This window comes from Panthera pardus, unplaced genomic scaffold, assembly GCF_024362965.1.
Source record: "Panthera pardus isolate Hobbes unplaced genomic scaffold, ASM2436296v1 HiC_scaffold_12, whole genome shotgun sequence".
In the NCBI taxonomy this organism is placed as follows: domain Eukaryota; kingdom Metazoa; phylum Chordata; class Mammalia; order Carnivora; family Felidae; genus Panthera; species Panthera pardus.
This window is the reverse complement of record NW_026526677.1, coordinates 45060253-45087399: the sequence shown is the minus strand read 5'-3', so window position 1 is coordinate 45087399 and position 27147 is coordinate 45060253. Positions and strand designations below refer to the sequence as shown.

Below are 27147 nucleotides of genomic sequence, written 5' to 3'. Positions count from 1 at the left end.
AACCCATGAGATGATAATGATGATCCCTATTTTATGGAGGAGAATGATTTATTTTGAATGTATCCTATTAATTTAACAAACATATATGTACACTTATTATTATGAATATTAATTCATTTGTTGGCATAATAACAATGAGATAAGTACCAAGACCGTCATTTTACAGGAGATTAGAAACTGAGACCTCGAGAGGTTAAGTAACTTGCCAAAGGTTACACATAGTAAACAGGAGAGATTCGAACCCAGATCTGTTAGCTACATCCAGTTTTCAATTTTAGATATGTGTGATATTTAATTTGGAATGGGACTTGTTTCACCTCTGCCTGGGAATTCTGGAGCACTAGCTACAGAAGACCATCCAGGGAAACAGAGTGGGCCAAGCCCACCATCACACTTGTTTTAGACTTTTAGCCCTGCCTTCCCATCTGCCAACCCATCAATGCCATCTCCTTCCGCCTCATCCTGGCTGGGTGGGCTCAATTGTGACAATTTATTTTTTTATTATCATTAATGGATTTTTTTTGAGAGAGAGAGAAAGAGAGACAGAGTACAAGTGGAGGAGGGGCAGGGAGCGAGGAAGAAAGAAACCCAAGCGGGCTATCAGCACTGAGCCAATGCGGGGCTTGAACTCACCAACTGCGAGATCATGAGCTGAAATCAAGAGTCAGACGCTTAACTGACTGAGGCACCCAGGTGCGCCGTGCCAATTTCTAAGTGAAGCATGTGCATCGAATCTTCCCGTGTTCTGAAAGTCCTGCACAGCAGGGAGGGGACCGCTGTGGCTTGTGTACTGCTCCAGCAGTCTTTGTAACCCCAGGTTGCAAGTTAAGGCAGAAGTTAAAGTTCCCTGTAGTTGATGTGTGGGGCATGAACACTGGGGCATCTCAGTGCCATTTAGCAGGTGGAGAGAGCTGGGATCTGGCTCAGGATCTTTTCACTGAGGTTAGGGCCAGGGAATCTGAAACCCAGAGTTCATGTTAAATGGTTGACACACTGACACTTGAAGGACCCAGAAAGCTGTTTGGGGGTTGGGATTTTCAGATGGCAAGTGTACCCAAGGATGAGGAGAACTCAACCTTAGGTAGCAAGTTAAGGCTAGGCTGGAGGGTGAAACATCAGTCCTCATATCAGCAAGGCAGACCAGGAGGCCCTTGCCACGGGTTTTCAGGGAAAGGCTGTAATTCAATAATCATACAACTTCCAGCCTGCTCTTCCTAAAACATAAATCTGAATATGACATTCCCTAACTCAAACCCTTTAGGGGCCCCTCGTCACCTCCAGGGAGGTATCCACCCTTTTTAGCAAGGCTTTGAAGGCTTTTAAGTGTCTATCCCCTACCTTCTTCCCCTGACCTCTTATCACCCTGTCCCTTCCAGCTTGCAATTTATGAAATACAGAAATAGTTCTGGTTTCCAAGGCCAAGACTGTCTCATCATGCCTTTCCCTGTACCTGGAGTGCTGTTAGTCTCTTGTCCACTTGACAAACTCTTATTCCTCACTCCACTTGGAGTTCAAATGCTACCTCCTCCTTGAAGCCCCCTCTGACTGACTCCCAAATTAGACCCAGATGCTCCCTCCTCTGGCATCCCAGAGCAAATTATCCACACATCCATAACACCCATCGTATGTTATAAAAAATATCCGCTGATGTGTCTTTTCTTCCCAGCTCTTAGACTGAATGCTCCTAGAGGGAGAGGTCGTATCTTTTTTTTTTTTTTTTTTTTTTTTTTTTTTGTCTCCAGGTGCATAGCACTGGGCAGGCACAAAGTGCTTAGTAACAAAGGGATGAGGGGCTGAATACTACACATGGTAGCTTTGGAGGAGGAAACTTTGAAGGAGGGACCAAGGGGACAAACACTCAATGAGCGTTTATTGAGCATTTATTGTGAGTGAAAAGGCACGCTCAATGCTAAAAAGACCGTGCAGCTTAAGACAGACTTGGTCTCTGCTCTCACAGAGCTTCCAGGTTATTAGGGGAGACCAGTATTTAACATATAACTCACAAATAAGTGTGTAATTAAAATTGGGTGAGAGGCATTCAGAAAAAGGAAGGCTCTGTTCACGATAAGGGCTTACCCAGAGCTCCCCATACCCTGACCCTGTGAGGATCATCCCCAAAGACCTTTATTTCCTTGCAGCCCTCTCAGGGGTCCTTTACTGGCACCTGCTAGCGTTTTTCTTTGGAGGTTCAGTCATTGTCCTTGAGGACCAGCTTTTGGAAACCCGTTGCCGGTTGATCGGCCTGCTGAACATCCTGGTCTTTATCATTTTCATCATCATCTTCTTCAGCTCCAACATCCCCAGTGCCCGTGGCCATCGGCATCCTTTACAGCTCTTGAATCCTTTATGTACCAGGCGTTGTGATAGATGTTTATTTAATCCCCTCCACATTCCTATAAGAAAGGCAGTATCATTAGCTTCTTTTAAAAATGAGGGAACAGGGAGGTGAAATAACTTGCCAGAGGTCATGTAATTAATAAATGATAGCTCTAGGGTTCTAATCCAAAATCTTTGCTCTTAACCAGTTCCCTGTATGTGCTCACAGGATGGCTCTGAATGGACTTTTTTTTTTTCCTAAACCTTCATCAGCATTTTCCTTGCATTTCTTGGGTCTCTTAATGGCCTCTCTTGGGAGGCACTAGGGAGGAGTCATTAGAGAGAAGATTCTATTATTTATTGCCAAGCAGTCATCTTCAGTCATTACTGGAACTCAGAACATACTGCACATTTGTGCCTTTCAGGAGAGGGTCACATTAATGGGTCCTTGGAGGGATGGGATCTCCTGTCTTCCTTCAGCTTGTACTGTGGAATACCGTCATCACCAGTGATAATTTCAGGTTGAAACCCCACTCTGAGTTCAGCCTCCAGAGCCTCCGTCCTGTGTGTTATATACAATGAGGTAGAGGAAAACCTTAGATTTGTTTTGTTTTTTTTTAACCTATAGGAATGCATCATTCCTTGGTTTCTGGGAAACCAAGTTTATGATGAGCCCTTTAAGTGTAATGCACAGATGTACAGAAAGGGGCATATTTATCATTCAGAAACATCACTGAATAACATTTGTACCAGAATATAACTTACATATGGAAAAGTTCACAAATTGGACTGCTTAGTGAATTACTACACATTGAACATGCTCATGCAGTGGGCCTGAGATCAAGAAACAGACCATGATCAGCACTCCAGAGGCATTCCTTGTGCCACCTGCAAATCACTTCTCACTCCACTTTGCCACGTGTGTAACCACTGCCCTGACCTCTGGCATCGTAGATTACTTAAAAAAAATTTTTTTTTTATTTTAGAGAGAAACTGAGCATGAGTAGGGGAGAGGGGCAGTGGGTGAGAGAGAGACTCCCAAGCAGACTCCATGCTCAGTGAGGAGCCTGATGCCGGGCTCGATCCCATGACCCTGGCTTCATGACCTGAGCCAAAATCAAGAGTTGGATGCTCAACCGATGGAGCCATCCAGGTGCCCCTACTTTGTATGTTTTTGGATTTCACACAAATATATAGATGTAATCATAGCCTTTGTATTATTTTATATGTCTTCTTTCATTCAAGATTATATTTATGAGATTTATTCCTTTGGTTTTTTAAAAAAAATATTTATTTATTTATTTTTGAGGGAGAGACAGAGACCGAGACAGAGTGAGAGCAGGGGAGACACAGAATGAGAGTGAGAGAAGGAGACACAGAATCCAAAGCAGGCTCCAGGCTCTGAGCCATTAGCACAGAGCTCGACGCGGGGCTTGAACTCGCGAGCCGTGAGACCGTGACCTGAGCCGAAGTTGGACGCTTAACCGACTGAGCCATCCAGGTGCCCCAAGATTTATCCTTTTGTTGTATGTAGCAGTAATTCGTTCGTTTTCATTACTACAGGGCATTCAATTATACGTATATGTCACAGTTTACATATCCATTCTACTGATGATTGACACTGAGTTTCCATTTGGGTGCTAATACAATGTTACTATAACCTGATAGATGTTACTTGGTACACATATGTATGCATTCCTGTTGATTTAGGAGTGACATCACTGGATCATAGGGTCTGTATATGTTCGGCTTCAGTAAATACTGCCAAAGAGTTTTCCAGTGAAAATTGCTTATTTTCGGTTCAACGGTGTGTGAAAGTTCCAGTTAACATTTGATACTGTTAATCCTTTTACGTTTAGTCAATCTGGTGGAAATGCGGGTAGTAATTTATTGTGGATTTAATTTTTATTTTCCTGTTCACTAACGAGGTTGAGTGTCTTTTCATATGCTTTTTGGCCATTTGGGCACCTTCTTTTACGAAGCATTAGTTCATGTGTTGTGCCTATTTTTCTCTATTGGGTTGTCTTTCTTTTCTTGATCTGAAAAAGTTTTTATATATTTTGGATTAAAGTCAACTGATGGTGATATGCGTCGCAAATATCTTCTTCCACACTGTGCCGTACTTCTTCCTGATGATGTCTTTTGTTGGGCAAAATTTTTACATCAGCCCATTTATGTATCTTCTCTTTTATCGTCACTGTTTTTATTTTCTTTTTTATGTCTGCTTAAAAAAATCTTTCTGATTCCAAGATCATTCATATTTTATCCTAGGCTCACGTCTAAAATCTTTGCTGTTTTATTCTTCACAGTTAGCTCTATCGTCTATGTGAAGTTTATTCTGCGTATGATGTGCAAGGTCAAGATTCACCTGTTTCTATATAGTTACCCAGTGGTCCTCATACCATTTACTGAAGGTATTATCTTTTCCCCCTGACTGCTCTGCAGGAGATCCTTAATCATACAGCAAGTTTCCATAGACTTGTGGAACTTTTTCTGGACCCCAAACAGTTCAACTGGCCTCTTTTTCTTTCCTTGCTATAGTAGCCCGGCTGAATTTCTGTAGCTCCGTAAGTCTGGGTATCTAGTAGTACAAGCCCTCCAACTTTTCACTTCTTTCTTCAGATTGCCTTGGACATTCTTGGTGCTTTGCATTTTCATGTATGTTTCAGAATCAACTTGTCCGTATCACAAAAAACACAATGGGAATTTAATCTAACTGCACTACATTTATAAATCAATTTGAGAAGAACTGACATCTTTATAATATAGAGTTTACCAGTCCATGAACACAGTTCGGTAAACTTAATTGCGTTATCAACTCTCTGCTAATCACTGTGCTGAGCTCAGATGTGGCTCTTGCTTTTGAAGGACTTAATGAATAGGTAGACGAACACTTATCCACAAAATGCAATGTGATAATCTCATCACTGGCAATAAGGGCTAATATTTATTAAGTGCCTAGTATATTCCAGGCATGCTGTTAATAACTTTCTGTGTGTTAATTCGTTTATGCTTCACACTGATACTTTGAGGTGAGTGCTGTTATTATGCCCACCTATAGGTGCTTTTAATTTCAGCGTGGTTGACATACAATATTATATTAGTTTCAGGCGCACAACATAGTGAGTCACCATTTCTCTGCATTACAAAGCAATCACCATGATAAATATAGCTACTGTCACCATATGAAGTTTTTACAATATTATTAACTATATTCCCTATGTTGTACATTGCATTCCATGTCTTTGTTTATTTTATAGCTGGAATTTTGTAACTTGTCCTCTTCTTCCCCTATTTCACCCATTCCCCCACTCCCCTCCCCTCTGACAACGACCAAATTGTTCTCTGTACCTGTGAGTCTGTTTCTGTTTGGTTTTGTTTGTTCATTTCCCACCCCACTCTAGACACCCTCAGACTGCTTTAGGGCTGTCTGTCTGTCCCTCAGAGATCTCAGCTCTTTCTTCTGACATCATAATCATCATTTTCTGCTTGCCACTGGTGAGCACCCTACTTTTCTTACTCTATTGTACTGTGCTTTTTCTCTCACCCTTTCTTCCTTACTAAGAAGGTCTGTCTGACCTTTCGATAGACATCAGTAGCCAATCAGAATGCTCTTTTACTTTTGTGGGATGAACTGACCAATTATAGCATGAGATTTGCAATCTTTGGTTCTCAGAGTTCTTTCCTGAGATGTCGTTGTGTTGGGGCTAATGGGCTGCTGGTGCATGGTCCAAGAAAGGTGTTTTAATTTTTGGAATTTGAGGGTCCTTTATTTTTAGGACTGAAAGCAGAAGACTAGAATGCCCCTCCCTGACAGGGGGTTGCTTTTCATAATCACATAAATGGTATATGTTAAGTTGATTTTTAAAATTTTAAAACCTAACATTTGTAGAATATCCATACTCAGATATACTCCATATATGCAACCATGGGTGGAATGCTAAACTGGGGAAAAGGAGTCTGGCCCTAAGTCTGCCTTGTGGGTGCTCTTACTGCCTTGGGGTGTCTGTTGACCTCTCTGTGTCTTTGTTTCCTGTCTGTGAAATTAGAAGGCTGGAATGGAGGGTTCTTGAAACAGCTTAAGGCTCTAAGAGTCTATAACTCTGTGTTTAAAGGCCAGAATCTTAGCACTTTAATCCAGACAGTAATTCCAATCCCAATTTATATAAATTTCAAGAAACTTGAATTGAGCATCTATTAGACATCAGGCTCTGTGCCAGGTGCTAGGGATACAAAGGGAGGGGTGACCATCATTGCTGAGAAGGCCCTTGAGCTAGATTCAATGAAAACGAAGTTATCTGGGTAGATGTGAGAAGGAAGAGCATGATGTGGATTCATAGAACTCCAGCTGCTGTAACAAACAATCCCCCACAATATAAGTTTATTTCCAGTTCAGACAAAGTACAAGATGGATGTTTCTGGTCAGTGGGTGATTCTCTGTGTAGCTATTCAGAAACCCTGGTTTCTTCTATCTTGCGACTCCACCATCTTCTCCCAGGACACCTTCTGTTGGATCTTCTGTTGGATCCGCTGCATTCTGCAGGCATAGGTGGGAGAGGGAGACTGGAAGATCCTGTGGAAAGTTCGTGTGGGCCAAGCAGAAAGTGGCATGCATCCCGTCCATCCGTGCTTTCCCTTGGCAGAACGCAAACAGACCTAACTGCAAGGGAGGCTGGGAAAGTGGTCTAGCTGAGCGCTTACAAGAAATAGGAAGTATATTTTGGAAAACACACAGCATTCTCTGCCCCAAAGGACTTTGTAAGGGAGTTTGGGCTGTGAGCGGCTAGATTTCTTTTGGAAGTGTAACATTAGATAACTGTCAAGATTGAGGTTGCTGACCAGGGATTTCTTTTTTTTTTTTTTTAATGTTTATTTATTTTTGAGAGTGAGAGAGAGTGCAAGCAGTGGAACAGCAGAGAGAGAGGGAGCAGAGGATCTGAAGCAGGCTCCAGGCTCTGTGCTGTCAGTACAGAGCCTGAACCAGGGCTCAAACTCACAAACCGTGAGATCATGACCTGGGCTGAAGTCAGAAACTTAACTGACTGAGCCACCCAGGTGCCCCTGACCAGGGACTATCTTTTTCAAATTGTGGCTACCGGGAGAGAGAGTGCACCAAAGCCTTTGTTGGTTCAAGGAGGCCCAACTGAGATCATAGTTCAGGCATTTTGCAGGTTCTGAAATGTAAGGAGGAACGGGGTGGAGAGCAAAAGTTCACTACTCAAAGGAATGAGGCTTTTCCACTGTCTGCTGCCCCTCCAACCCACAGGTCTGGCTTGTTGATGGAGAACTCACCAACATTCATTTGTCAGATGGAAGCCAGCTGATTCCTGTGCTTATGATCTGCTTTCTCCTCTCTCCACAGTAACCCTTTCAGCTGCCCCACCATCCTACTTCAGAGGATTCACATTAATTGCCCTCAAAGAGAACAGAGAGGGTGATAAGGAAGAAGACCATGCTGGGACCTTCCAGGTAAGACTCCTCTGGGCTCCTCTGTTGCCCTCGTGCCCTTGTGGGTAAAAGCTAGGGGAAAGAAGGACATACTGAGGAGCTTGAGTGACAGTAGAGGTACAGGTGTCTGAGGTAGCTTCTCGGGAAGTTCCCTTGACCTTGGATCAGATGGGCCAGGATTGAAGGACCCATAATGGTGTAGGTGGCAAATGTCTCAAGCTTGCTTCCAGGCCTTCGGGATTGGCTACCAGGAAGGGATCTTCTCTGGACTCCCAGTGCCTGGGGGACTGCAGACAGCCCAGCACAGTGAGAGCACTTAGAGCCCTGGCGGGCCTGGCTGTTTTTCCCGAGAGCCATTTGTGATTGACTGGCAAGTCTCAAGTATAAATGGAACAAGAGCTTAGGATGGCCAGACTGGAAGGAATTCAAAGCATAGGCGAAGGACTATTAAGGGAACGAAGAGATTGATTTATGAGAGGAGATTAAAAGAATTAAACATGCTTTGCTTGGCTAAATGAACAGGGCTGAGTGTGAGAGGTGGTAATGGTCTTTAAATGTCAGTCCTCACAGAACAACCTTCTCCAGGGGAGGCTGCGTTTGACTTTGTACAAAAGGGCACGGCCAGACGAAAGTGGGTCAAGAGAAGAAAGAGAATCTCAAAGGCAAGGGCCCTGACAGTGAGTCATATTTCACCGTGGAATATTCTTCCAAGGGAAGTGGCGGGAACATCATCCCCTTTCAGAGGTTTAGAAAAAGGCCATCCAGTCGTCAGAACATGTCCCAGAAGGACTGGGGCCATCCTAGGAGGAGGCCTGGCCAAATTTGCCGCAACCATTTCTCATCTCAAATTTCCATTGTTCTAGAATCCATTTTTATCTGACGTTTGCAAACTCAGAAAAAAAAAAAAAAGAGCTCAAGAAAAATACTTAACACCCATAGCTGACTGTTGGGGAATCCTAGTGTAAGTTGTGGGCTCCACAGAGGGCCCTGCCCCAAAATATCTCCCCCATCTAAAGACATCTTTTAATCCTTTGTAGCCAGGTTGTCATTTTGAATCCTGTGTTAAACAAAAAAAATTTTTTTTAATGTTTGTTTATTTTTGAGAGAGAGAGACAGAATACAAGCAGGGGAAGGGCAGAGAGAGAGGGAGACACAGAATCTGAAGCAGGCTCCAGGCTCTGAGCTGTCAGCAAAGAGCCTGATGCAGGGCCCAATCTCACAGACTGCTAGATCATGACCAGAGCCAAAGTCAGACACTTCACTGACGGAGCCACTCAGGTGCCCCATTGAATCCTGTGTTTTAAAAAATGTCCATTGTTTTGTATTCTGGGTCTCTGGCCTACTAGGGCTGTTAATTCCATGCTCATTGTGATGTTCTTCTGTGTACCTAGGTGGCAGGAACCTTCTTGGCATATATCTGAAGGAGTCACCCAGTTATAATACCAAGGATGCCCAGCATTTTCTGGGTTCTTACCATGTGCCAGCTATTAGGTTTAGTTCTTTGTCTTGTTTTGGTTTATCTCATCTTAATTTAATTGGTGTACTTACTTTAATTCTCCAAACAGCCAAATGGATAGAAACTAGTATCCCTATTTTATGGATCAGGAAATTGAAACTAGGAAGATTGAATCATTTGCATAAACACCTAGTAAATAGTAAGCTCAGGTTCCTCTACCAGATGTCTGATTCCAGAGACTAAATTGTTTCGTATCTGAATAGTACCTAATAATCTCCTGGCACAAGTGTATTTGGACAGTGTATCAGTAAGGTTGTCATGATAGGGAAAGGAAGATTCATGCATGTGTTCAGCCCGTAAAGCATTGAAATAAATTCCCCTGGTCCTTGTTGTGCTAATTTACCTGGAGGTGTGGATGATTTATCAGATTCAGATGAGAGATCTGGGTACCTGAGTGTCAGGAGGGGTAAAGTTCTAAGAGGGGAAAAGGTAGAGGGTGGGATGGGGGAAGAGTGACCTTAATTGTCACCCGAACAAAATGTATCTGCTTTAAAATGGTGCTTAGAGGGGCGCTTGGGTGGCTCAGTCGGTTGGGCGTCTGACTTCGGCTCAGGTCATGATCTCACCGTCCGTGGGTTCGAGCCCCACATAGGGCTCTGTGCTGACAGCTCGGAGACTGGAGCCTGCTTCCAACTCTGTGTCTCCCTCTCTCTCTGCTCCTCCCCCGCTCAAGCTCTATCTCTGTCTCTCTCAAAAATAAATAAACATCAAAATGGTGCTTAGAAATATATACTCAAAACAGTTGAAACCAGGGATTCAAATAGGTATTTGTACAGCCGTGTTCATAGCAGCACTATTCACAACAGCCAAATGTAGAAACAACCCAAACATCTCCTGATGGATGATTTGGCTAAACAAATGTGATGTATACATACAGTGCAATATTAATTCTTGAAAAGGAAGGACATTCTGACACATGCTATATGTAACGTAGATGAACCTTGAAGACATTGTGCTAAGTGAAATAAACTAGTCACAAAAAAGGACAAAATACTGTACGATTCCACTTATGTGAGGACCTAGAATAGTCAAATCCAGAGAAACAGAAAGTTGAATGGTAGTTGCCAGGGGCTACAGGGGAGAAGGGAGTAAGGAATTCTTGACGAACAGAGAGTTTGGGTTTGGGAAGATGAAAACAATTCTGGAGATAGATGGTGAGTGATGGCTGCACAAAAATATAGAGTGTACTTATAGCCAGTGAACTATATACTTAAAAATGGTTAGAATGGTAAATTTTATGTATATTCTCCACCCCCCACCGCCAGACACACACAAAGGATGCCTGAGTTAGACCTAATGGGGACACGATGTGGAGTTAGGCCTGATGAGGATGTGGCTGCTTTCTTTAAAGGCTATTCTGTTTTTTTAAATTTTTTTTTTTAAGTTTATTTATTTTTGAGACAGAGAGAGACAGAGCATGAACGGGGGAGGGTCAGAGAGAGAGGGAGACACAGAATCGGAAGCAGGCTCCAGGCTCTGAGCCATCAGCCCAGAGCCCGACGCGGGGCTCGAACTCACGAACCGCAAGATCGTGACCTGAGCCGAAGTCGGACGCTTAACCGACTGAGCCACCCAGGAGCCCCAAGGCTATTCTGTTTTAATTCAATAAACTGATAGTCCTTCCCAATGCACTGTCGTTTCTACTCAGCTAAATCTTGGTCCTTTCAGCTGATCGGTGAATACAGGGCCCTGCTCACAGTGGGCAGTGAGTAAATGTCTGCTGAATGAATAAATGAGCGAATTATTCTTTCTACTCGTATCTGTTACTCAGTCCTTTTCAGAACTCCTGTCTCTTTATGCATCTCTCCTTCTTCCTTCTCTTGGAGCTTTGCACATGCTTTCATGTTGCATCGCAGTGATTCTCCGAGTGTGGTCTCTGGACCAGCAGCATCAGCACCACTGGGGGAACTTGTTAGAAATAAAAAATCTCGGGTCCCACCCAGCCCTACTGAATGAGGCACTCACAGGCCGCGACCTGTGTTTTAACAAGCGCTCAGGATGAATCCCGTGTCTGCTCGAGTTTGAGAGCCGATGTTGAAATGAAGCACAGATCCAGCCCATCCAACACGAACTCCTCCATCATCACATCAACGTATCTGTCTGCTGCCATATATCCTATCGCTTCCACCAGCCCTTGAGGAATCAAATTGAGAAACAAACACAAAAAATGCCTCGCAGATAATAGTAATGCCTGTGTGCCAGGAACCATTCTAAGTGGTTTACATTTATTAACTGATCACGATGAGCTAGCACTGTTACCCTGTCTTTCACAGACGAGGGAATTGTGGCACAGAGCAATTAAGTAACTTTCTTCAGACCGCTCAGCTCTAAGTGATAAAGCTGGGATTCAAACTCAGGCAGTCTGGCCCCAGATCCCTACTCCCCACCACGCTCTGCACTGCCTCTCAACGTGTACGTGTTAAGTGAAAATATGAGGGTCTACTATGACTTTTTTATGGTGGTAGTCTCTGTGCCAAGGGCTTTATATGCATTATCTTACTTAATTCTCATAGCAACCCTGTGAGGTCAGTATTGTTACCACCATTTTCCAGAGGGTAGAACTGAGTCTCCAAGGTGCTAAGTGAATTGACCAAAGTAATCCAACATGTACATGGGGGAAGGGACAAACGCCATGCCGGTGATTTTATCACACTTCATCTCCCCGCCCCCGCCCTGCCCTTGCACATTAAATGCACACTCCACCTGGGTTCCCCTTGCACGGCGCATGCCATCTTGTCTCTCCTGCTTCCCTGTGGTCTCTGTACTTGCCTCTCCCACGGCAGCCTACAAGTCTTCTCTCTCCACCAAAGCCGTCATCTTTGGAGTCACTCGCTTATTCGTGGGCATTCACGCAGTGTCTCCTATATGCCAGGCACTGGGGTAACGACGGTGACAAAAACAGGCATGGCTCTGCCCTCCCGGAGTACAGTGTCCTCCGTGCAGCTGCACCTTAAAAATTACCTCTGCTGCCGGTAGGCGTAGTAGAAAGTCATCCGTTGGAACCCGAGCAGGTGTCCAGAAGCTACAAACGCCACGGTGATTTTCAAAACACATACATAGTGATTAACACATCTGTAGAAGCACTTCTTCGTTGACACCTTCGCTCCAGATACAACAATCTCGAGACCCTAACAACAACAAAATTCTGATACTCTTTCGATCTGGTTAAAGATTACATTCTTCGTTCTGAAAGTGACTCGGAGGATGCGTGGTCCTGCTTCTGCATGAGTGAGCCCTTACGCAGAGAATACAGACTCACCAGGTACAAACAAGTGTGAATTTTAATGCCCCTTTAGACTCAGTGGGGGAGGGAATGGGGCCGCAGGGTACGGGGTTATGCTCTCACCACGTGGCCAGACCCAAGAAGAAGGGGGTGGGGCTGCCCATCTGCTTCCAGCAAAGCAGCCTGGGCACAGACTGGGGAATCTGTCTCTGGCTGCCAGAAGGGAGAGACAGGGGAATCTCTCTTTGATGAGCGAGTTGGGTGTACTTATGGGTAATTGAAAGTGACAAGGAATGCAGGGGATGGACTGCCTGCACAAAAGTAACCCACTAATCCTTTAAAATTGTATTGCTAAAACCGAATTGCTCCCTGGAATGCTCGTGGCCCAGCCAACTGTCCAGCTCATCGCCCCCTTCCTTCAGGTCTCTGCTCAGATGGCCCTTTCTCAGGGACGCCATCCGGATCCCCCTATTTGAAGCTTCCTCCCCCCTTCAGTTCCCCGGCTGGATTTCCTATCCTTCCCCACTTAATTTTTGTCCTGTTGCCTTTATTGCCACACGATGTGCCATTTTACTTGTCGACTTGAGTATTATCTGCCCCCTTCCATTAGATTGTGAGCTCCTCAAGGCAGGGGGTTTTATCTGTCTTGTTTGCTGAAGGGTTGTTTGCCTGAGAAGATCCCTTGTCAATACCATACAAACAAGTATCTTTTTAATAACTAATTATTCCATATTCTTAATCACCTGTTTCTAAACTATTTTCATTATCTCTTCATTAACAATATGTATTAGCATCTAATGGGTCCTGAGCTACACTAGAAGCTCAGAGAGGTTCTAAAAATAAAATGCTGTTGCAAGCCCATCCTTAGGAATTTTCTTAGTTTGTAGGAAAACTTTCTTTTGTTATGGTCATCTGAACTTAATCATGCCCCTTAAAAGACTAGGATTTTTCAATGTGCTATTCACTATTATAAATAATGGAGTAAAAACAGGTTTGGGGTGTTTTTTTTGTTTTTTTTTTTGCATATGCCTTTCTTTGTCTGGTATTATTTTGGTAGAATAGATTCCCAGAACTGTAATTACATACACAAAGGATGTGGACTTTTTAATGTTTTTGATATATGTTGATTGCAAAGGTGATTATAACACTCCCGTCAGCGCTCCTTCCAACAGCCTGATCTGGGCTTGTCATCATGGTAACCACACCCACTGATGGGAAGGGACACATATATTCCCATATCAGGACTAGGCATCAGAGGACTTGGGCAGGTCAAATTGATTAACCAGCTGTAGCAAGATGAAAGCTAATGGAGGAACACAGAAAGTCACTTACTTAGATCCAAATAACCAATTGCACGTGTACAAGAAGAGATACTTGGACTTATGGCAGCGCATTAAACAAACAACAACAAAAATACCCTAGGGTTTTTAGTTGCCTGTAAGTTCAGAATGAGTCATCTATTGAGATAGGACCATGAAAAGCTAATGAGGTCTTAGGACGCATCATAGGTGCATGAACACAGGAGTCAGATTGTTTTGTGGGATTATTATTTTTTAAATTTATTTTAGAGAAAGAGAGCATGTGAGTCAGGGAGAGGGACAGAGAGAGAAAGAGAGAACCCCAAGCAGGGTTCATGCTCAGTGGGGAGCCCAACACAGGGCTTGATCCTATGACCCTGAGATCATGATGTGAGCCATAATCAAGAGTCAGATGCTCAGCTGACTGAGCCACTCGGGCGCCCTGTGTCTTATGGGATTCTTAATCCATCCTGAGTCAGCTCACAATATTCTCTTTCTTCATATATAGAATACACCTTTCTAGTGAACGAATATTACAGTGTAAAATATACAGCGTTTTCTTTCATGCATTTGTTTATTCAGATATTTCCTTAGCATTCAGACCACTCTGTACTTTTCCTTCAGAGTGTTTTTGTTTAACATTTCTCTGCACCTACCAAATTGTAGGGCAAAATCATATGTGTTTTGTTCACTAGTATATTTCTAACCACCAGCACCATACCTGGCACATGGTAGACACTCAATAAATGTTAGCTGAGATGAAACATTTCATTAGCTGTCAAAGGCAACATACTAGGCTCTGAGTGTATTGAGATGAATAATTAAGGCCTGGTGCCTGGTATCAGGTGGTCAGGATCTACAGCAGAACTTGCCAACCCTGGTGGATCCCAAGTGGGTTATAGGAGCACCCAGATATTTACTTGTTTAGATATTGGGGTGGACTCATTTGTTTACCCTAGGGAAATTCTATCATTTCCTGCATGTGACACAGAGTAAGCCAATTGCACATGTACAAGAAGAGAGACTTTCATTTACGGCAGCACGTTCAGCAGGCAGATAAGAACGATATAGAAAGGACTGTTTTTGCAACATGCTAGGCACTAGAATTGCTGCGTGTGTGACAATAAGAAAACAGTCATTTTCGGGAAGTGAGGAGGGAGTGCTGATTTGAGAGGAGAGAAAAGACGTTCATAGAGGTGATTACTTTGAGTTGTCTCTTTGGGTGGTTCAAGCTTACAGATGCACGGGGGGTGACGATGAAGGGTATGTGTGAAGTCCACTCTACTGTTTCCTCAGACCTCTATTTTAAAACTTTCCCTACTTAATGTTCCACTGCATCTTCTTTGATTAGTGCATAGAGCCCAGCAAGGACACAGTAAGTTTTCTTACATGAATGAATGAATGAATGAACGGAAGAATGAACGAACGAACGAACGATCTAGGGGATAAAAGACATGCTATGGCCAGCCCCTTCTCTTCAGGAATTCACTCAGGGTAAAATGCCTCTGTGAAGATGTGATCCTAAAAGAACCATCAAAAGAACACATTTTAAAGGCAATGGCAGGACCTCTTGTTCGATACTTCGTTTTCTTTTTTTAAATTGCCATCTGAAATCATTTGTAAGGAGAGTGAGAAGCAGCTTGCCTTGTGAGTGCCTGGGGTACACATGGGGTCCTCAGGCTGCTACAGCCCCGATCTCTGGTGCCTGCTACCAGGAAGGATGAAAAGCAGTTTCCTTCCAAGCAAGCAAGCCCTGAGAACCAGATGCTCTATGGGGAGGAACAGCAGAGCACACACCCTTGTTTTGTGTTGGAAAATACAGAAAAGGATAAATACAGAGGGTGGTGAAGACGAAATAAAAAATGTCCTCTTATAACATAGAGATAATCACTATTAACATTTGGGTACATTTCCTTCCAGATTTTAAATATATATGCATATATGTAGTTGCTCAACAAATATTGGAACCAAACTATATATAGGATCTTATGACCTCTTTTATTTTTAATGAACATTATATTATGAGTATATTTCAATACAATTAAACATTATTCCACAGCATGAATTTTAATGACTTTATAATACTCCACTATTCCGTTGAATTATAATTTATTCCACCATTCCTCTGTTGTTGGGCAAGATAGGTAGCTCTAGTTCTTTTCATTTTTCCTTTCGTTTTAAAAAAAAAAAAAAAACCCCACTGCAATGAACACAACACATAAATCATTGTTAACATCTGTGACCATTTCCCTGTTATTAATTTCAAGAATTAAATTACAGGGTTGAACTAATGTCTCCCTCCCTCTCTTTCTCTCTGCACACACACGCGCACACACACACACACACACGCACACATGTGTGCATGTATATGTTAGCTCCTCTATTTCTAAAAGTGGACATTTGGAATTAGACAGTGTCACTGGTAGGTACATGGATTATTATGACAGGAGAAAGCATTCCTGTTCCTAGGCTGATTTTCTTCCTCAAAAAGGACTCTTTATCTCATTATTTCTTCCAATTCTAGCTTAACTTGTCTAGTTAGAATATATGTTGGGTATGCGGAAAGAACGTGGTTTTGGAGTCAGCAGGCCTGGGCTCAAATTCTGCCTCCACCAGCTGGGTGAAGAAGTCACTTAATTTCTTTGACTCGTAGCTCCTTCATCTATAAAGTAGGGATGAGAAAGGTTATTTTGAGAATCAGATGAGCTATTTTATGTAAAATTCCCCAGATGGTGTCGGGATGTAATGGACCCTCAAACAATGTCTCTTCCTTCTGAGCCGGAAGCTTAGTAGGGTGCCCTTTCCACGTCTCTGTGGCCAGTGAATCACAAACCCCGTCCCTCTGTAGACATGAGCAGACATCCCACCTTCGATATAACCAACCAGCTGTCTTTTCGACCCCCAAGTGAGGGGAGGGACAGGCTTGTCTAATTCTTTCTATCTTCATTGTAATATGATTGGGAAGTCTATAAAGTAAAATGGGAAAACTTCACTGTTTCTGGATACATCATACCCAGTAAATAAAAATAAAACTCTGGTCCCTGAGGGTGCTAGGTGGTTGGCTGGGCTCCATTACTGGCTTTGTGACCTTCTCCCACACAGCAGTTTAACCAAAAATGGGTTCAAATTATACTTTGAGAAAGACAAATGCCGGGGAGGGGGGAGCGATGAGCAGACAGAGGAAACCACAACTATCACCTCCAGGTATGAAGTAGTCTAGTTGTTTATTTAATGCTCTCCCTCTTAGCTGTAGGTTCCATGAAAACAGGACAGTCCATTTCTTTCGTCCCCAGTGCTGGGTACAATGCCTGCCACCCAACAGGCACTCAGTAAATATGTGTCACATAAATAAACCAATCTACTAATTTCCTGTCAGTTTCTGACCCATCCCATGAGGTGGGCACTGTTCTCGTCCCCATCACGCAGGCCAGGTAATACCGAGGGAAACGGAAACCGTGACAAAGGGCACAGAGCCATAAATGGTGGGGAGCGAGGATGGAAACGTGAGGACAGACTCTGTGCCATTTTCTCTGTTCAGCATCTTGTGTGGCTACAGGAACAGAAGTGTGGGAGGGACAGACTGAAATCGACTGCTTGTCTCCTAAAATCTTCTCAGGGCTGTTCCAGAAAGCACACTGGGTTCATCACCTCACGGGTCCTTCTTGTGCTGTCATCCCCTGACACCCATATCTTACTTCCATCCCATTTGGAGTCTGTGCCCCTACCCCGTCTCCACGCTCTCTCACACTTGGCACATCCTTTATTCAGTCCTTCACACACACTGTGGCTTAATGTGTTAAATCCCTGTTCGCCAACGAGATTCTGCAAAGAGACGGAAATCTGGGCCGTGGCCATCTCTGTATTCCCACGGCTTCCCCAAGGCTTGGCACTCTGGCCAGTTGATAAATGTTTCCCAAATTGATGGACGACTTGCTGCTGGAATTTTTGGCCCTCGTTTGCGGGCATTCGTTGGTCTCATGCTTTCTTGCATGGGAACTAGTATTGTTTTCCCATCTATCTTCTGAAAGGTCTAGAAATCATTTTCAAGTACGTCATAGAATTGTTTAGCAGACAACCTGTAACTCTTATTGCCTCCAAAGAACTTTTATCAGGTACGTGTCAAGTAGATGCAAAATGCCAGTAAGTCATGGCGTGGCCTTGTAATCCCCTCATCTTTGTTTTTCGCTTCTAAGTTTTTATTTTTCCATTTTTTTTTAAATGGAAGTGTAGTTGACACACAATGTTACACCAGTTCCAGGTGTACAACATAGTGATTTGATAACTATATACGTTATGCTCTGCTCCCTACAAGTGTAGCCACCATCTGTCTGCATATAACACTATTACAATATCATTGACTATATTCCCTATGCTATCCCTGTCATCCCTGTGACTTACTCATTCCATAACTGGAAGCCTGCGTCTCCCACTATCCTTCATCCATTTTGTCCATCCTCCCACCCTGCTCCCCTCTGAGAACCATCAGTTTGTTCTTTGTAGTTATATATTTATGTTCTTTATATTCGTATTTTGTTCTTTATATTTATCTATGTTTCTGCTTCTTGTTTGTGGATTCATTTGTTTTGTGTTTTAGATTCCACACGGAAGCGAAATCACATGGTATTTGTCTGGCTGAATTATGGTACCTTCTAGGCCCACCTGTGTTCTCACAAATGGCAAGATCTCATCCTTTTCTATGGCTGAGCAATATTCTATTGTATATACAGATGCCACGTCTTCTTCATCCACCCATCCTTCCATCCATCGATAGACACGTGTTGCTCCCACATCTTCACTCTTGTAAATAATGCTGCGATAAACATAGGGGTGCAGATATCTTTTCAAATTAGTGTTTTTTGTTTTCTTTGGGTAAATACCCAGTAGTGGAATTACTGAATCATATGGTATTTCTATTTTTAATTAAAAAAAATGTTTTTAACGTTTATTTATTTTTGAGACAGAGAGACAGAGCATGAGTGAGGGAGGGGAAGATAGAGAGGGAGACACAGAATCCAAAGCAGGCTCTAGGTTCTAAGCTGTCAGCACAGAGCCCGATGTGGGGCTCGAACTCACCGACTGCGAGATCGTGACCTGAGCCGAAGCTGGACGCTCAACTGACTGAACCACCCAGATACCCCTCTATTTTTAATTTTTTGAGGAACCTCCATGCTGTTTTTCACAGTGGCTGCACCAGTTTGTATTCCCACCAACAGTGCAAAGGGTTCCCCTTTCTCCACATCCTTGCCAACACGTGTTGTTTCTTGTATTGTCGATTTTAGCCATTCTGACAGGTGTGAGGTGTTATCTCGTGGTTCTGATTTGCATTTCCCTGATGATGAGGGATGTTGAGCATATTTTCATTTGTATGCCTTCTCTGGAAAAATGTCTATTTAGGTCTTCTGCCCATTTTTTAAGTTTATTTATTTATTCAAGAGAGAGAAAGAGCATGAGAGAGAAAGAGCAGGGCAGGGGCAGAGAGAGAGAGAGGGAGAGAGAATCCTAAGCAGGCTCTGTGCTCTCAGCCTGATGTGGGGCTTGAACTCATGAACCATGAGATCGTGACCTGAGCCAAAATCGAGAGTCAGATGCTTCATCAACTGAGCCCCCCAGGCACCCCTGTCTTCTGCCCATTTTTAATTAGATTATTTGTATTTTGGTGTTCAGTTGTATAAGTTCTTTATATATTTTGGATATTAACCCCTTGTCATATATATCATTTGTAAATATCTTCTCCCATTCAGTAGGTTGCCTTTTCATTTTGTTGATGGTTTCTTTTGTGGTCCAAAATTTTTTATTGGGACATAATTTTCATAATTTTCTTTTGCTTTTGTTTCCCTTGCCTGAGGAGACATCTCTAACAAATTTTTCTGTGGCCAATGTCAAAGAAATTACTGCCTATGTTTTCTTCTAGGGAATTTATGGTTTCATGTCTTACATTTAGGTCTTTAATCCATTTTGAGTTTAGTTGTGTGTATGGTAAAAGAAAGTGGTCCATTTTCATTCTTTTGCATGTAGTTGTCCAGTTTTCCCAGCACTATTTATCGAAGAGACTGGTCTTTCCCCATTGTATATCTTTGCCTCCTTTGTCATATATCAATTGGCCATATAAGCATGGATTTATTTCTGGGCTCTCTATTATGTTCCTTGATCTATGTCTGTTTTTGGGCCAGTACCATACTGTTTGGATTACTACAGCTTTGCAATATATCTTAAAATCTGTGATTGTGCTACCTCCAACTTTGTTTTTACTTCTCAAGATTGCTTTGCCTATTAGGGTTTTTTTTGGTGATTCCATGCAAGTTTTAGTATTATTTGTCCTAGTTCTGTGAAAAATGCTGTTGGTATTTTGATAGAGATTGCATTGAATCTGAAGATTGCTTTAGATAGTATGGAAATTTTTCACTACATGAATTATTCCATATCTTTCCATTTGTTTGTATCCTCTTCAAAAGAATTTTTATAATTTATGTATTAAGTAGCTTAAAAATGCCAATAAGTCACTGTGTGGCCTTGCAGTCCCCTCATCTTTAAAATGAAAATACTGAGTCTCCATTCCAGATCTAATTACTTTATGGGCTAGATTTTAATTCTGGTGTTACAAACATTTAAGCCATCTGTTTGCTTTTTAAAATAGAGTTAAAAATAATAAAAAATAAATAAAATAGAGTTAAATCCAAAGAGCGAATGGATCATAGTTTATTTAAACAGTAGCCTATTGAAGGAAATTTAGGTAAATTTTTAAAATATTATAAATAATTTTATAAAGAAAACCCTTTTCATTTATTTATTTATTTATTTATTCAACAAATATTTATTAACACTAGCTTGTACAGGCATGTTCTAAGCAGTGAGAATACAGCTATGATCAAACAGACAAAAATCCCTGCCCTATGAACATTGCTTTTTTTTTTTTTAATGTTTATTTTTGAGAGAGAGAGGATGAGCAGGGTAGAGGCAGAAAGAGAAGGGAACAGAGGGTCTCAAGCAGGCTCTATGCTGATAGAAGAGAGCCCAATTGGGGGCTTAATCTCATGAACTGGAAGATCGTGACCTGAACCTAAGTCAGATGCTTAACCAACTAAGCCACCCAGGTGCCCCTGAACATTGCTTTTCTATATTTTAAATCCTATTCATGGATAGAACCCAAAGTTTCTGTACCAGATACTTTTTAGGCTCTTGATGTATATTAAAACACTTTCTGTCACACCTGATCAAGTAGGAATTTGAATAGGAGCCTGACTCAGAGCTTACTTTTAGAAAGTATGTATAACCTTTGCCAAGTTATTCTTTGTGTGCCCCCTTGGACACAAAAATGTCCCTCCATTTGACCCCAGCTGATACCTGAAGTTCCACAATCCTTTGTTTGTGGGAGACCAGGGTATTGGCTAGAAGGAGTCCCCATCATTTACCACATGGTTACTAAACCACAATTTACAAGTCCCATTCTTGTGTAGTTACCTTTTTTTTTTTTTTTTTTACATTTTTAAAATGTTTTTATTTATTTTGAGAGAGATAGAGAGATAGAATATGACCAGGGGAGGGGAAGAGAGAGAGAGAGAGAGAGGGAGACGCAGAATCTGAAGCAGGCTCCAGGCTCTGAGGTGTCAGCACAGAGCCCGATGTGGGGCTTGAACTCACGAACCATGAGATCATGACCTGAGCCGAAGTCCGACTCAACCGACTGAGCTACCCCGGGTGCCCCTCAAAGGTCATTTTTGTCAAAGCATCCATTTCTGACCACATCTTATAAAACAATACCTGCATCACTCAATCCCATTTATCCTGCTTTAGTTCTCTTTATTTGACTTATCACCATCTGACATGTTATAACTTGTGGGCTTACCTCACTATAATATCAACTCCATGAAAGTAGGGACACTGCTTTGTCAAGCACTGTATCTATTCCGTACTGTCACAGTGCCTGGCACATAGTAGGAATTTAATAAACAGCTGTCAATTTCTTAGGTGTGCCTTTTTAAATTCAGCCCTAAAATAAGTTGTTCTTTTTGACAATGGAATGACACTGACGGTATGGTAAAGACAAGGATTCTGGCACCAACTTTTCACCCCTTTCCTTCTCAAAGTCAGCTGACGTCCCAGGGTTTCTTCATATGCATCTATATGAGGACACACATGCTTATACACACCTCCTAGCCTCTTTCCAAAGCAGCCTATACTTGTACAGATGCCTTTCTGGCTTCCTAGTACAGGACCTTGCCTGAATCCCAATTTAATGTTATCATCTTTGTGGCAACATAGCCACTCACCCCCTCACTGACTGCATAAGTTTGGGCCACTTAATTTAACCTTGCTAAGCTTCAGTTTCCTTGCCTGCCTGTCAGTTTGGAAAAATACTAACTCGGAGAGTTGTAAAGATTAGATAAGGATCTCCAGTTTCTGCTTTGACATAGAAAGAGCTTGGAAGTCCACTCCTGTCCTCACAAGAAAAAAGCTAAAAAATTGAAAATCAAGAACTCTAATTATATCCATCAGTGAATTGAGGACACAAGACAAACGGCCCCCTCCTTGCCCCCAACCTGGAGAGACAGGGGCTACTGAGAATCATAGCTTATCAGGAGCAGAAGTTGCTGGAGACAGTAACTGATGGGGACACTTAAATGGTCACTGACAGATAGCTAGAGGCTGAGTATAGACTACCTTGAGTTAAACCCCTTGGAGCCCAATATTAAGGGATCTCAACACTTCAGTAAATTAAAAAAAAATTTTTAAATTGTTTGTTCATTTTTTTAATCTTTATTTATTTTTGAGAGAGAGACAGAGTGTGAGCAAGGAAGGAGCAGAGAGAGAGGGAGACACAGAATCTGAAGCAGGCTCCAGGCCCTGAGCTGACAGCACAGAGCCCAATGCAGTGCTCAAACTCAAAAACCAATAGATCATGACCTGAGCCAAAGTCGGATGCTCAACCTACTGAGCCACCCAGGCGCCCCAAATGTTTGTTCATTTTTGAGGCAGAGAGAGAGAGACAGAGCATGAGTGGGGAAGGGGTAGAGAGAGAGGGAGACCCAGAATCTGAAGCAGGCTCCAGACTCTGAGCTGTCAGCACAGAGCCCAATGCAGGGGTCAGACTCACAGACCGCGAGATCATGACCTGAGCTGAAGTCGAGGGCTTAACTGACTGAGCCACCAAGGCGCCCCCACACTTTTATGAATTTTACCTCTAGAAGCCCCACCATGTTCTCACCTGGTGAAGGTGAGAGAAAAATTTTCTCCTGCTTCAGGCAGAGGGAGGGAAACAATAACCATTTTGAAATATATCCAGAACAGTCTCCATAATAAGACCTGCCCTCAAAGGAGACTACCAGAGCCTTATCTGAGCTGGGAGAAGGACAATTAGCCAACTCTAGCCACCTCTAGCCTTCCTATCTCATATAAGGGGAGGAATAAAGGCTAAGAAACTTCTGAAAATCATAGCCAGAGACTCTGGCCCAGTAAGAAATCTGACATTAATAATAAGGTTATAAACTGCTTCCCCTTCCCAATACCTTGTTGTCTCATCAACAGGATTCCAGTATAATGACAATTTAAGAGGGAGTTTCTAGAGAAAACCAAAGATAATAGAGGAGACAGAAATAAAAATACTAGAGGGTATTGAAACCTCTGACACCTACAACCACAGCAAACGTTAAACACAGCCTAACTTCTAACCAGATAAACATGAAACTTCACGCTAGCATTTTATTTATCTCAGTTCCTGTTATCCTATAGGTCATCTCTGGCTTTCAACAGAAAATTACAAGGCATGCTAAAAGGCAAGAAAAAACACCATGAAGAGACAAAGCAAACAGCCGAACCAAACTTAAGGCAGAGAGTTTGGAATTATCAGGCTAGGAATTTAAAATAACTGAATAATATGCTAAGCACCGTAAAGAAAAAAGTGTATAACATGCAAGAACAGATGGTAATGTAAGCAAAGAATTTGAAATTCTAGGAAAGAATCAAAAGAAAATGCTAGAAGCCAAAAATACTGTAACAGGTAATGAATACCTTGGATGGACTCATCAGTAGATTGGACGTGGCCAAGGAAAGGATCAGTGAGCTTGAAGATATGTCAGTAGAGGTATTCCAAGCTGAAATGCAAAGGTAAAAAAAAAAAAAAAGAATGGACAAAAAAAAGTTCAGAATATCGAAAAACTGTGGGACAATTACAAAAGGCATAACATAGGTACAATGGGAATACCAGACCAAAAAAATGAGAAAGGAGTAGAAGAAATGTTTGAAGATTAGATGAGCTAAATAAAAAAGACTTATCAAAGTACCTGGTACATATTATGTGATCAATGAATGATAGCTATTATAACTACCACTATCATCAATTGATAGATCCAAGTACCAGAAGAGGAAAGGAGGGTATGGATCAAAGACAACATTTTAAAGAGAACTTATTCTTAATTGGGGGTGGGGGGGGGAATACTTCTTTATTTGAGGGCAGGGCAAAGGCAAAGGAAACTGGTGAAAATATACAACAATTTGATGAATAAGAAATGAAAGTGATAGAGTTCACGTAGGATGCTCTCCATATAATTCAGACTTTAATAGTAATATCTCCCTCACGAGATTATTGAGAAGATCAAATAATATATAACACTGCTTTTCAAATTGTAGTGAACATCAGCATCTCCTGGGCTCTTGTTTATAATGCACCTCTCTAGGTTCCGACCCCGAGAATTTGATCCTACGCATGTAAGAGGGTGAGGAGCTGGGGCAGAGAGCCCTGCACTTTTAAGAAACACCCCAGGTAAATCTGGTACAGGTGCCTCACAGACCACGTTTCAAGAAATGTATGGACATATTTGATTCCAGCTTGACCAGAAACATGCTCAACAAGTGTTTTTCAAGTAGGGAGAGGCAGGCTCATCTGTAGAGGGGGTCAGGATGGGGCTGAGGACTGAGGAGTTGGAAGAGGCTGGGAACAAGGGCAGGAGTAAGTATGAAGTCTATAAGGTGAATGGAAAGACTGCCTAGCGACAGAAAACACACGTTCCTAGGAGGAACCTTCAGACTAGATTTGTAATTGTCTCCATCAGTCCTCAAGAGCCTGGTTGCCGGAGCCAAGTGAACAGGTGATGTGATTTTCGCAGGGCTGACAAACCCAGGGGTACAACGGAAGATGGGAAGAGAAACCAGGTAGTGGTTGGAGGAGGGGGAACCAGGGCACCATTGAGGAGGCTGGTAAGGGTCCAGACTGGGGAGGAGGCAGTGCCTCTAGCATCTCCTATATTAAAAAACCCAGAAGGTCCTAGCTCTGCACATCTCCCCCAACCATTACCTCATTTCTCTGCCCCCACTTCAGAGCCAAATATCTCAAGAGAGTGATGTCTACGCGTAGTTTTTCTTCTGTCTTCACCATCCATTCACTTCTTAACCCCTTCAGCCTAGATTTAGCCCTGTTACTCCACTGAACTGGTTCTTCCAGCTTCTTCAGTGGTCCCCGTGTTGTCAGTAGACCCTTCTCCATCATCTCCTTATATATCCTTCAACGTCAGAGAGGGCTAACCACTTGCTGTTTCCTAAAACACTCTCCTCTTGTGTCTTCCCAGTTTTATTTATTTTTCTTTCTGGCTCTGGCCGTGGCTTTGTTTGCTTCTTTTCTCTACCTGACCTGTAAATCTGTTTCTCAGACTTGGCACTGTTTACATTTGGGGTCAGATAATCCTTTGTTGCAGGCAGCTGTCCTGTGCATTGAAGGGTGTTTAGCAGCGTCCCTGGCTTCTACCCACTGAAGACCAGTAGCACCTTCCCACACACCAATTGTGATAATCCAGAAATTTTCCAGATGTTGTCAAATGCCCCCTGGAGACAAAACTGCCTTCACCAAGACCCACTGCTTTATTTTATTTTATTAAAAATTTTTAAAATGTTTATTTAATTTTTTTTTTTTTTTGTTTTGAGAGAGACAGAGACAGAGACAGAGCACAAGCAAGCAGGGGAGGGCCAGAGAGAGAGGGAGACCGAATCCAAAGCAGGATCCAAGCTGTTAGCACAGAGCCTGACGCGGGGCTCCAACTCACGAGCTGCGAGATCATGACCTGAGCCAAAGTTGGATGCTTAACCGACTGAGCCACCCAGGCACCCTGAGACCCACTGCGTTAAATGTTGCACTCCCCCAGACTCAGTCCTGTGACCTTTCTGTCCTTTCTGTACAGTCTAAGTTCGGCTCATTCATGCCTATGGCTGTAAGCATCACCTACATGATAATGATGCCTATTCATACTTCACTTAAACATTTGTTGCCCACTGCCTTATTCTAGACTTTGGGCTGAGAGAGAGGATAAGGTAAGACTGTGGCTTTTTGAATTAGACAGCATGGATTTATTTGTATATTATATACATATATATATATATTTTTTTTTATTTTTAAGTAGGCTCCACATGGAGCCCAACATGGGGCACAACCCTGAGATCAAGACTTGAGCTGACGCCAGGAGTCAGATGCTTAACCAACTGAGCCACTCAGACACCCCACAGACCGCATGGATTTAAATCCCTGTTCTACTCTTTGCTAACTGTGTAACTTGAGCCCTCCTACTTTCCATTCATTTGTCTAAAAAAATAGAAATAATGAAGAGGTTAAACGTACGAGAGACTATCAGAATCCTTGGCACATAGTAAGTGGTTAAACATTAGTAATCATAACTTTTATAATCATTACCACAGCTCCTTAAGGGTAAGCACAATGGGCTTCTGAAGCACAAAAGAGGTGTGGTTATCCCCATTGGGTCCAGTAAAACACTGTTGACAGTTTAGAGCCTAAGAGAGTTGAGTTCAAATCCTCATTCTGCAACCCCATTCTGTGGCCTCTCTAAGCCCCTTTCTTCCTCCCTGTTAAATGGGAATAATAATAATCGTACCTACTTCACTGGATGAATCAAATGAGGTGATTCTAGGAAAAGGATTTAACATGATGTTTAATACATTGGAACTAATAAACATTGGCACTTATTATTAGGGGGAACATGGGAGAAGTTCATCTTTAGCTTAATTTCAAAGCTTGAGGGGAGGGTGGCACTGGCAGAGGGAAGAGCAAGGCCAAAAGATTAGAGGCAAGGAAAAGAGTGCTATGATCTGGGAATGGCAAGGATTTCCAGGTTGCTCGTGCATAGCTTGGGCCGTGAGACGAAACTGGGGAAGGCCAGAATCTCAATGCCCCTTCATGCTAGTTTAAGGCTATGGACTTTATCCTTTTACCAACTTCAGATGGAAATATATTTGTTGGCAAGGGGAGGAGAGTTTTAGACTAGGGAACAACAGTATAATTAATTATGATTAAATATGCATTCAGGGAAGATAACTCTCATCAATCTAGAAGAATTTGACAAATGTAAGAC

General features: G+C 42.5%; 1 protein-coding gene across 3 annotated transcripts in view; it reads left to right on the top strand.

Moving 5' to 3' along the window:
- Window positions 1-27147, top strand: part of SPON1 (spondin 1) — a 259322-nt gene that overhangs the window by 12226 nt on the left and 219949 nt on the right. For all 3 annotated transcript variants that reach the window (XR_002081851.2, XR_002081850.2, XM_019456395.2), the window contains exon 2: window positions 7679-7785. Coding sequence is in view for 1 of the 3 variants with exons in the window: in XM_019456395.2 (XP_019311940.2) it covers window positions 7679-7785 (107 nt within the window). In the remaining 2 variants the exon portion in view is untranslated. The remainder of the gene's footprint in view (window positions 1-7678; window positions 7786-27147) is intronic.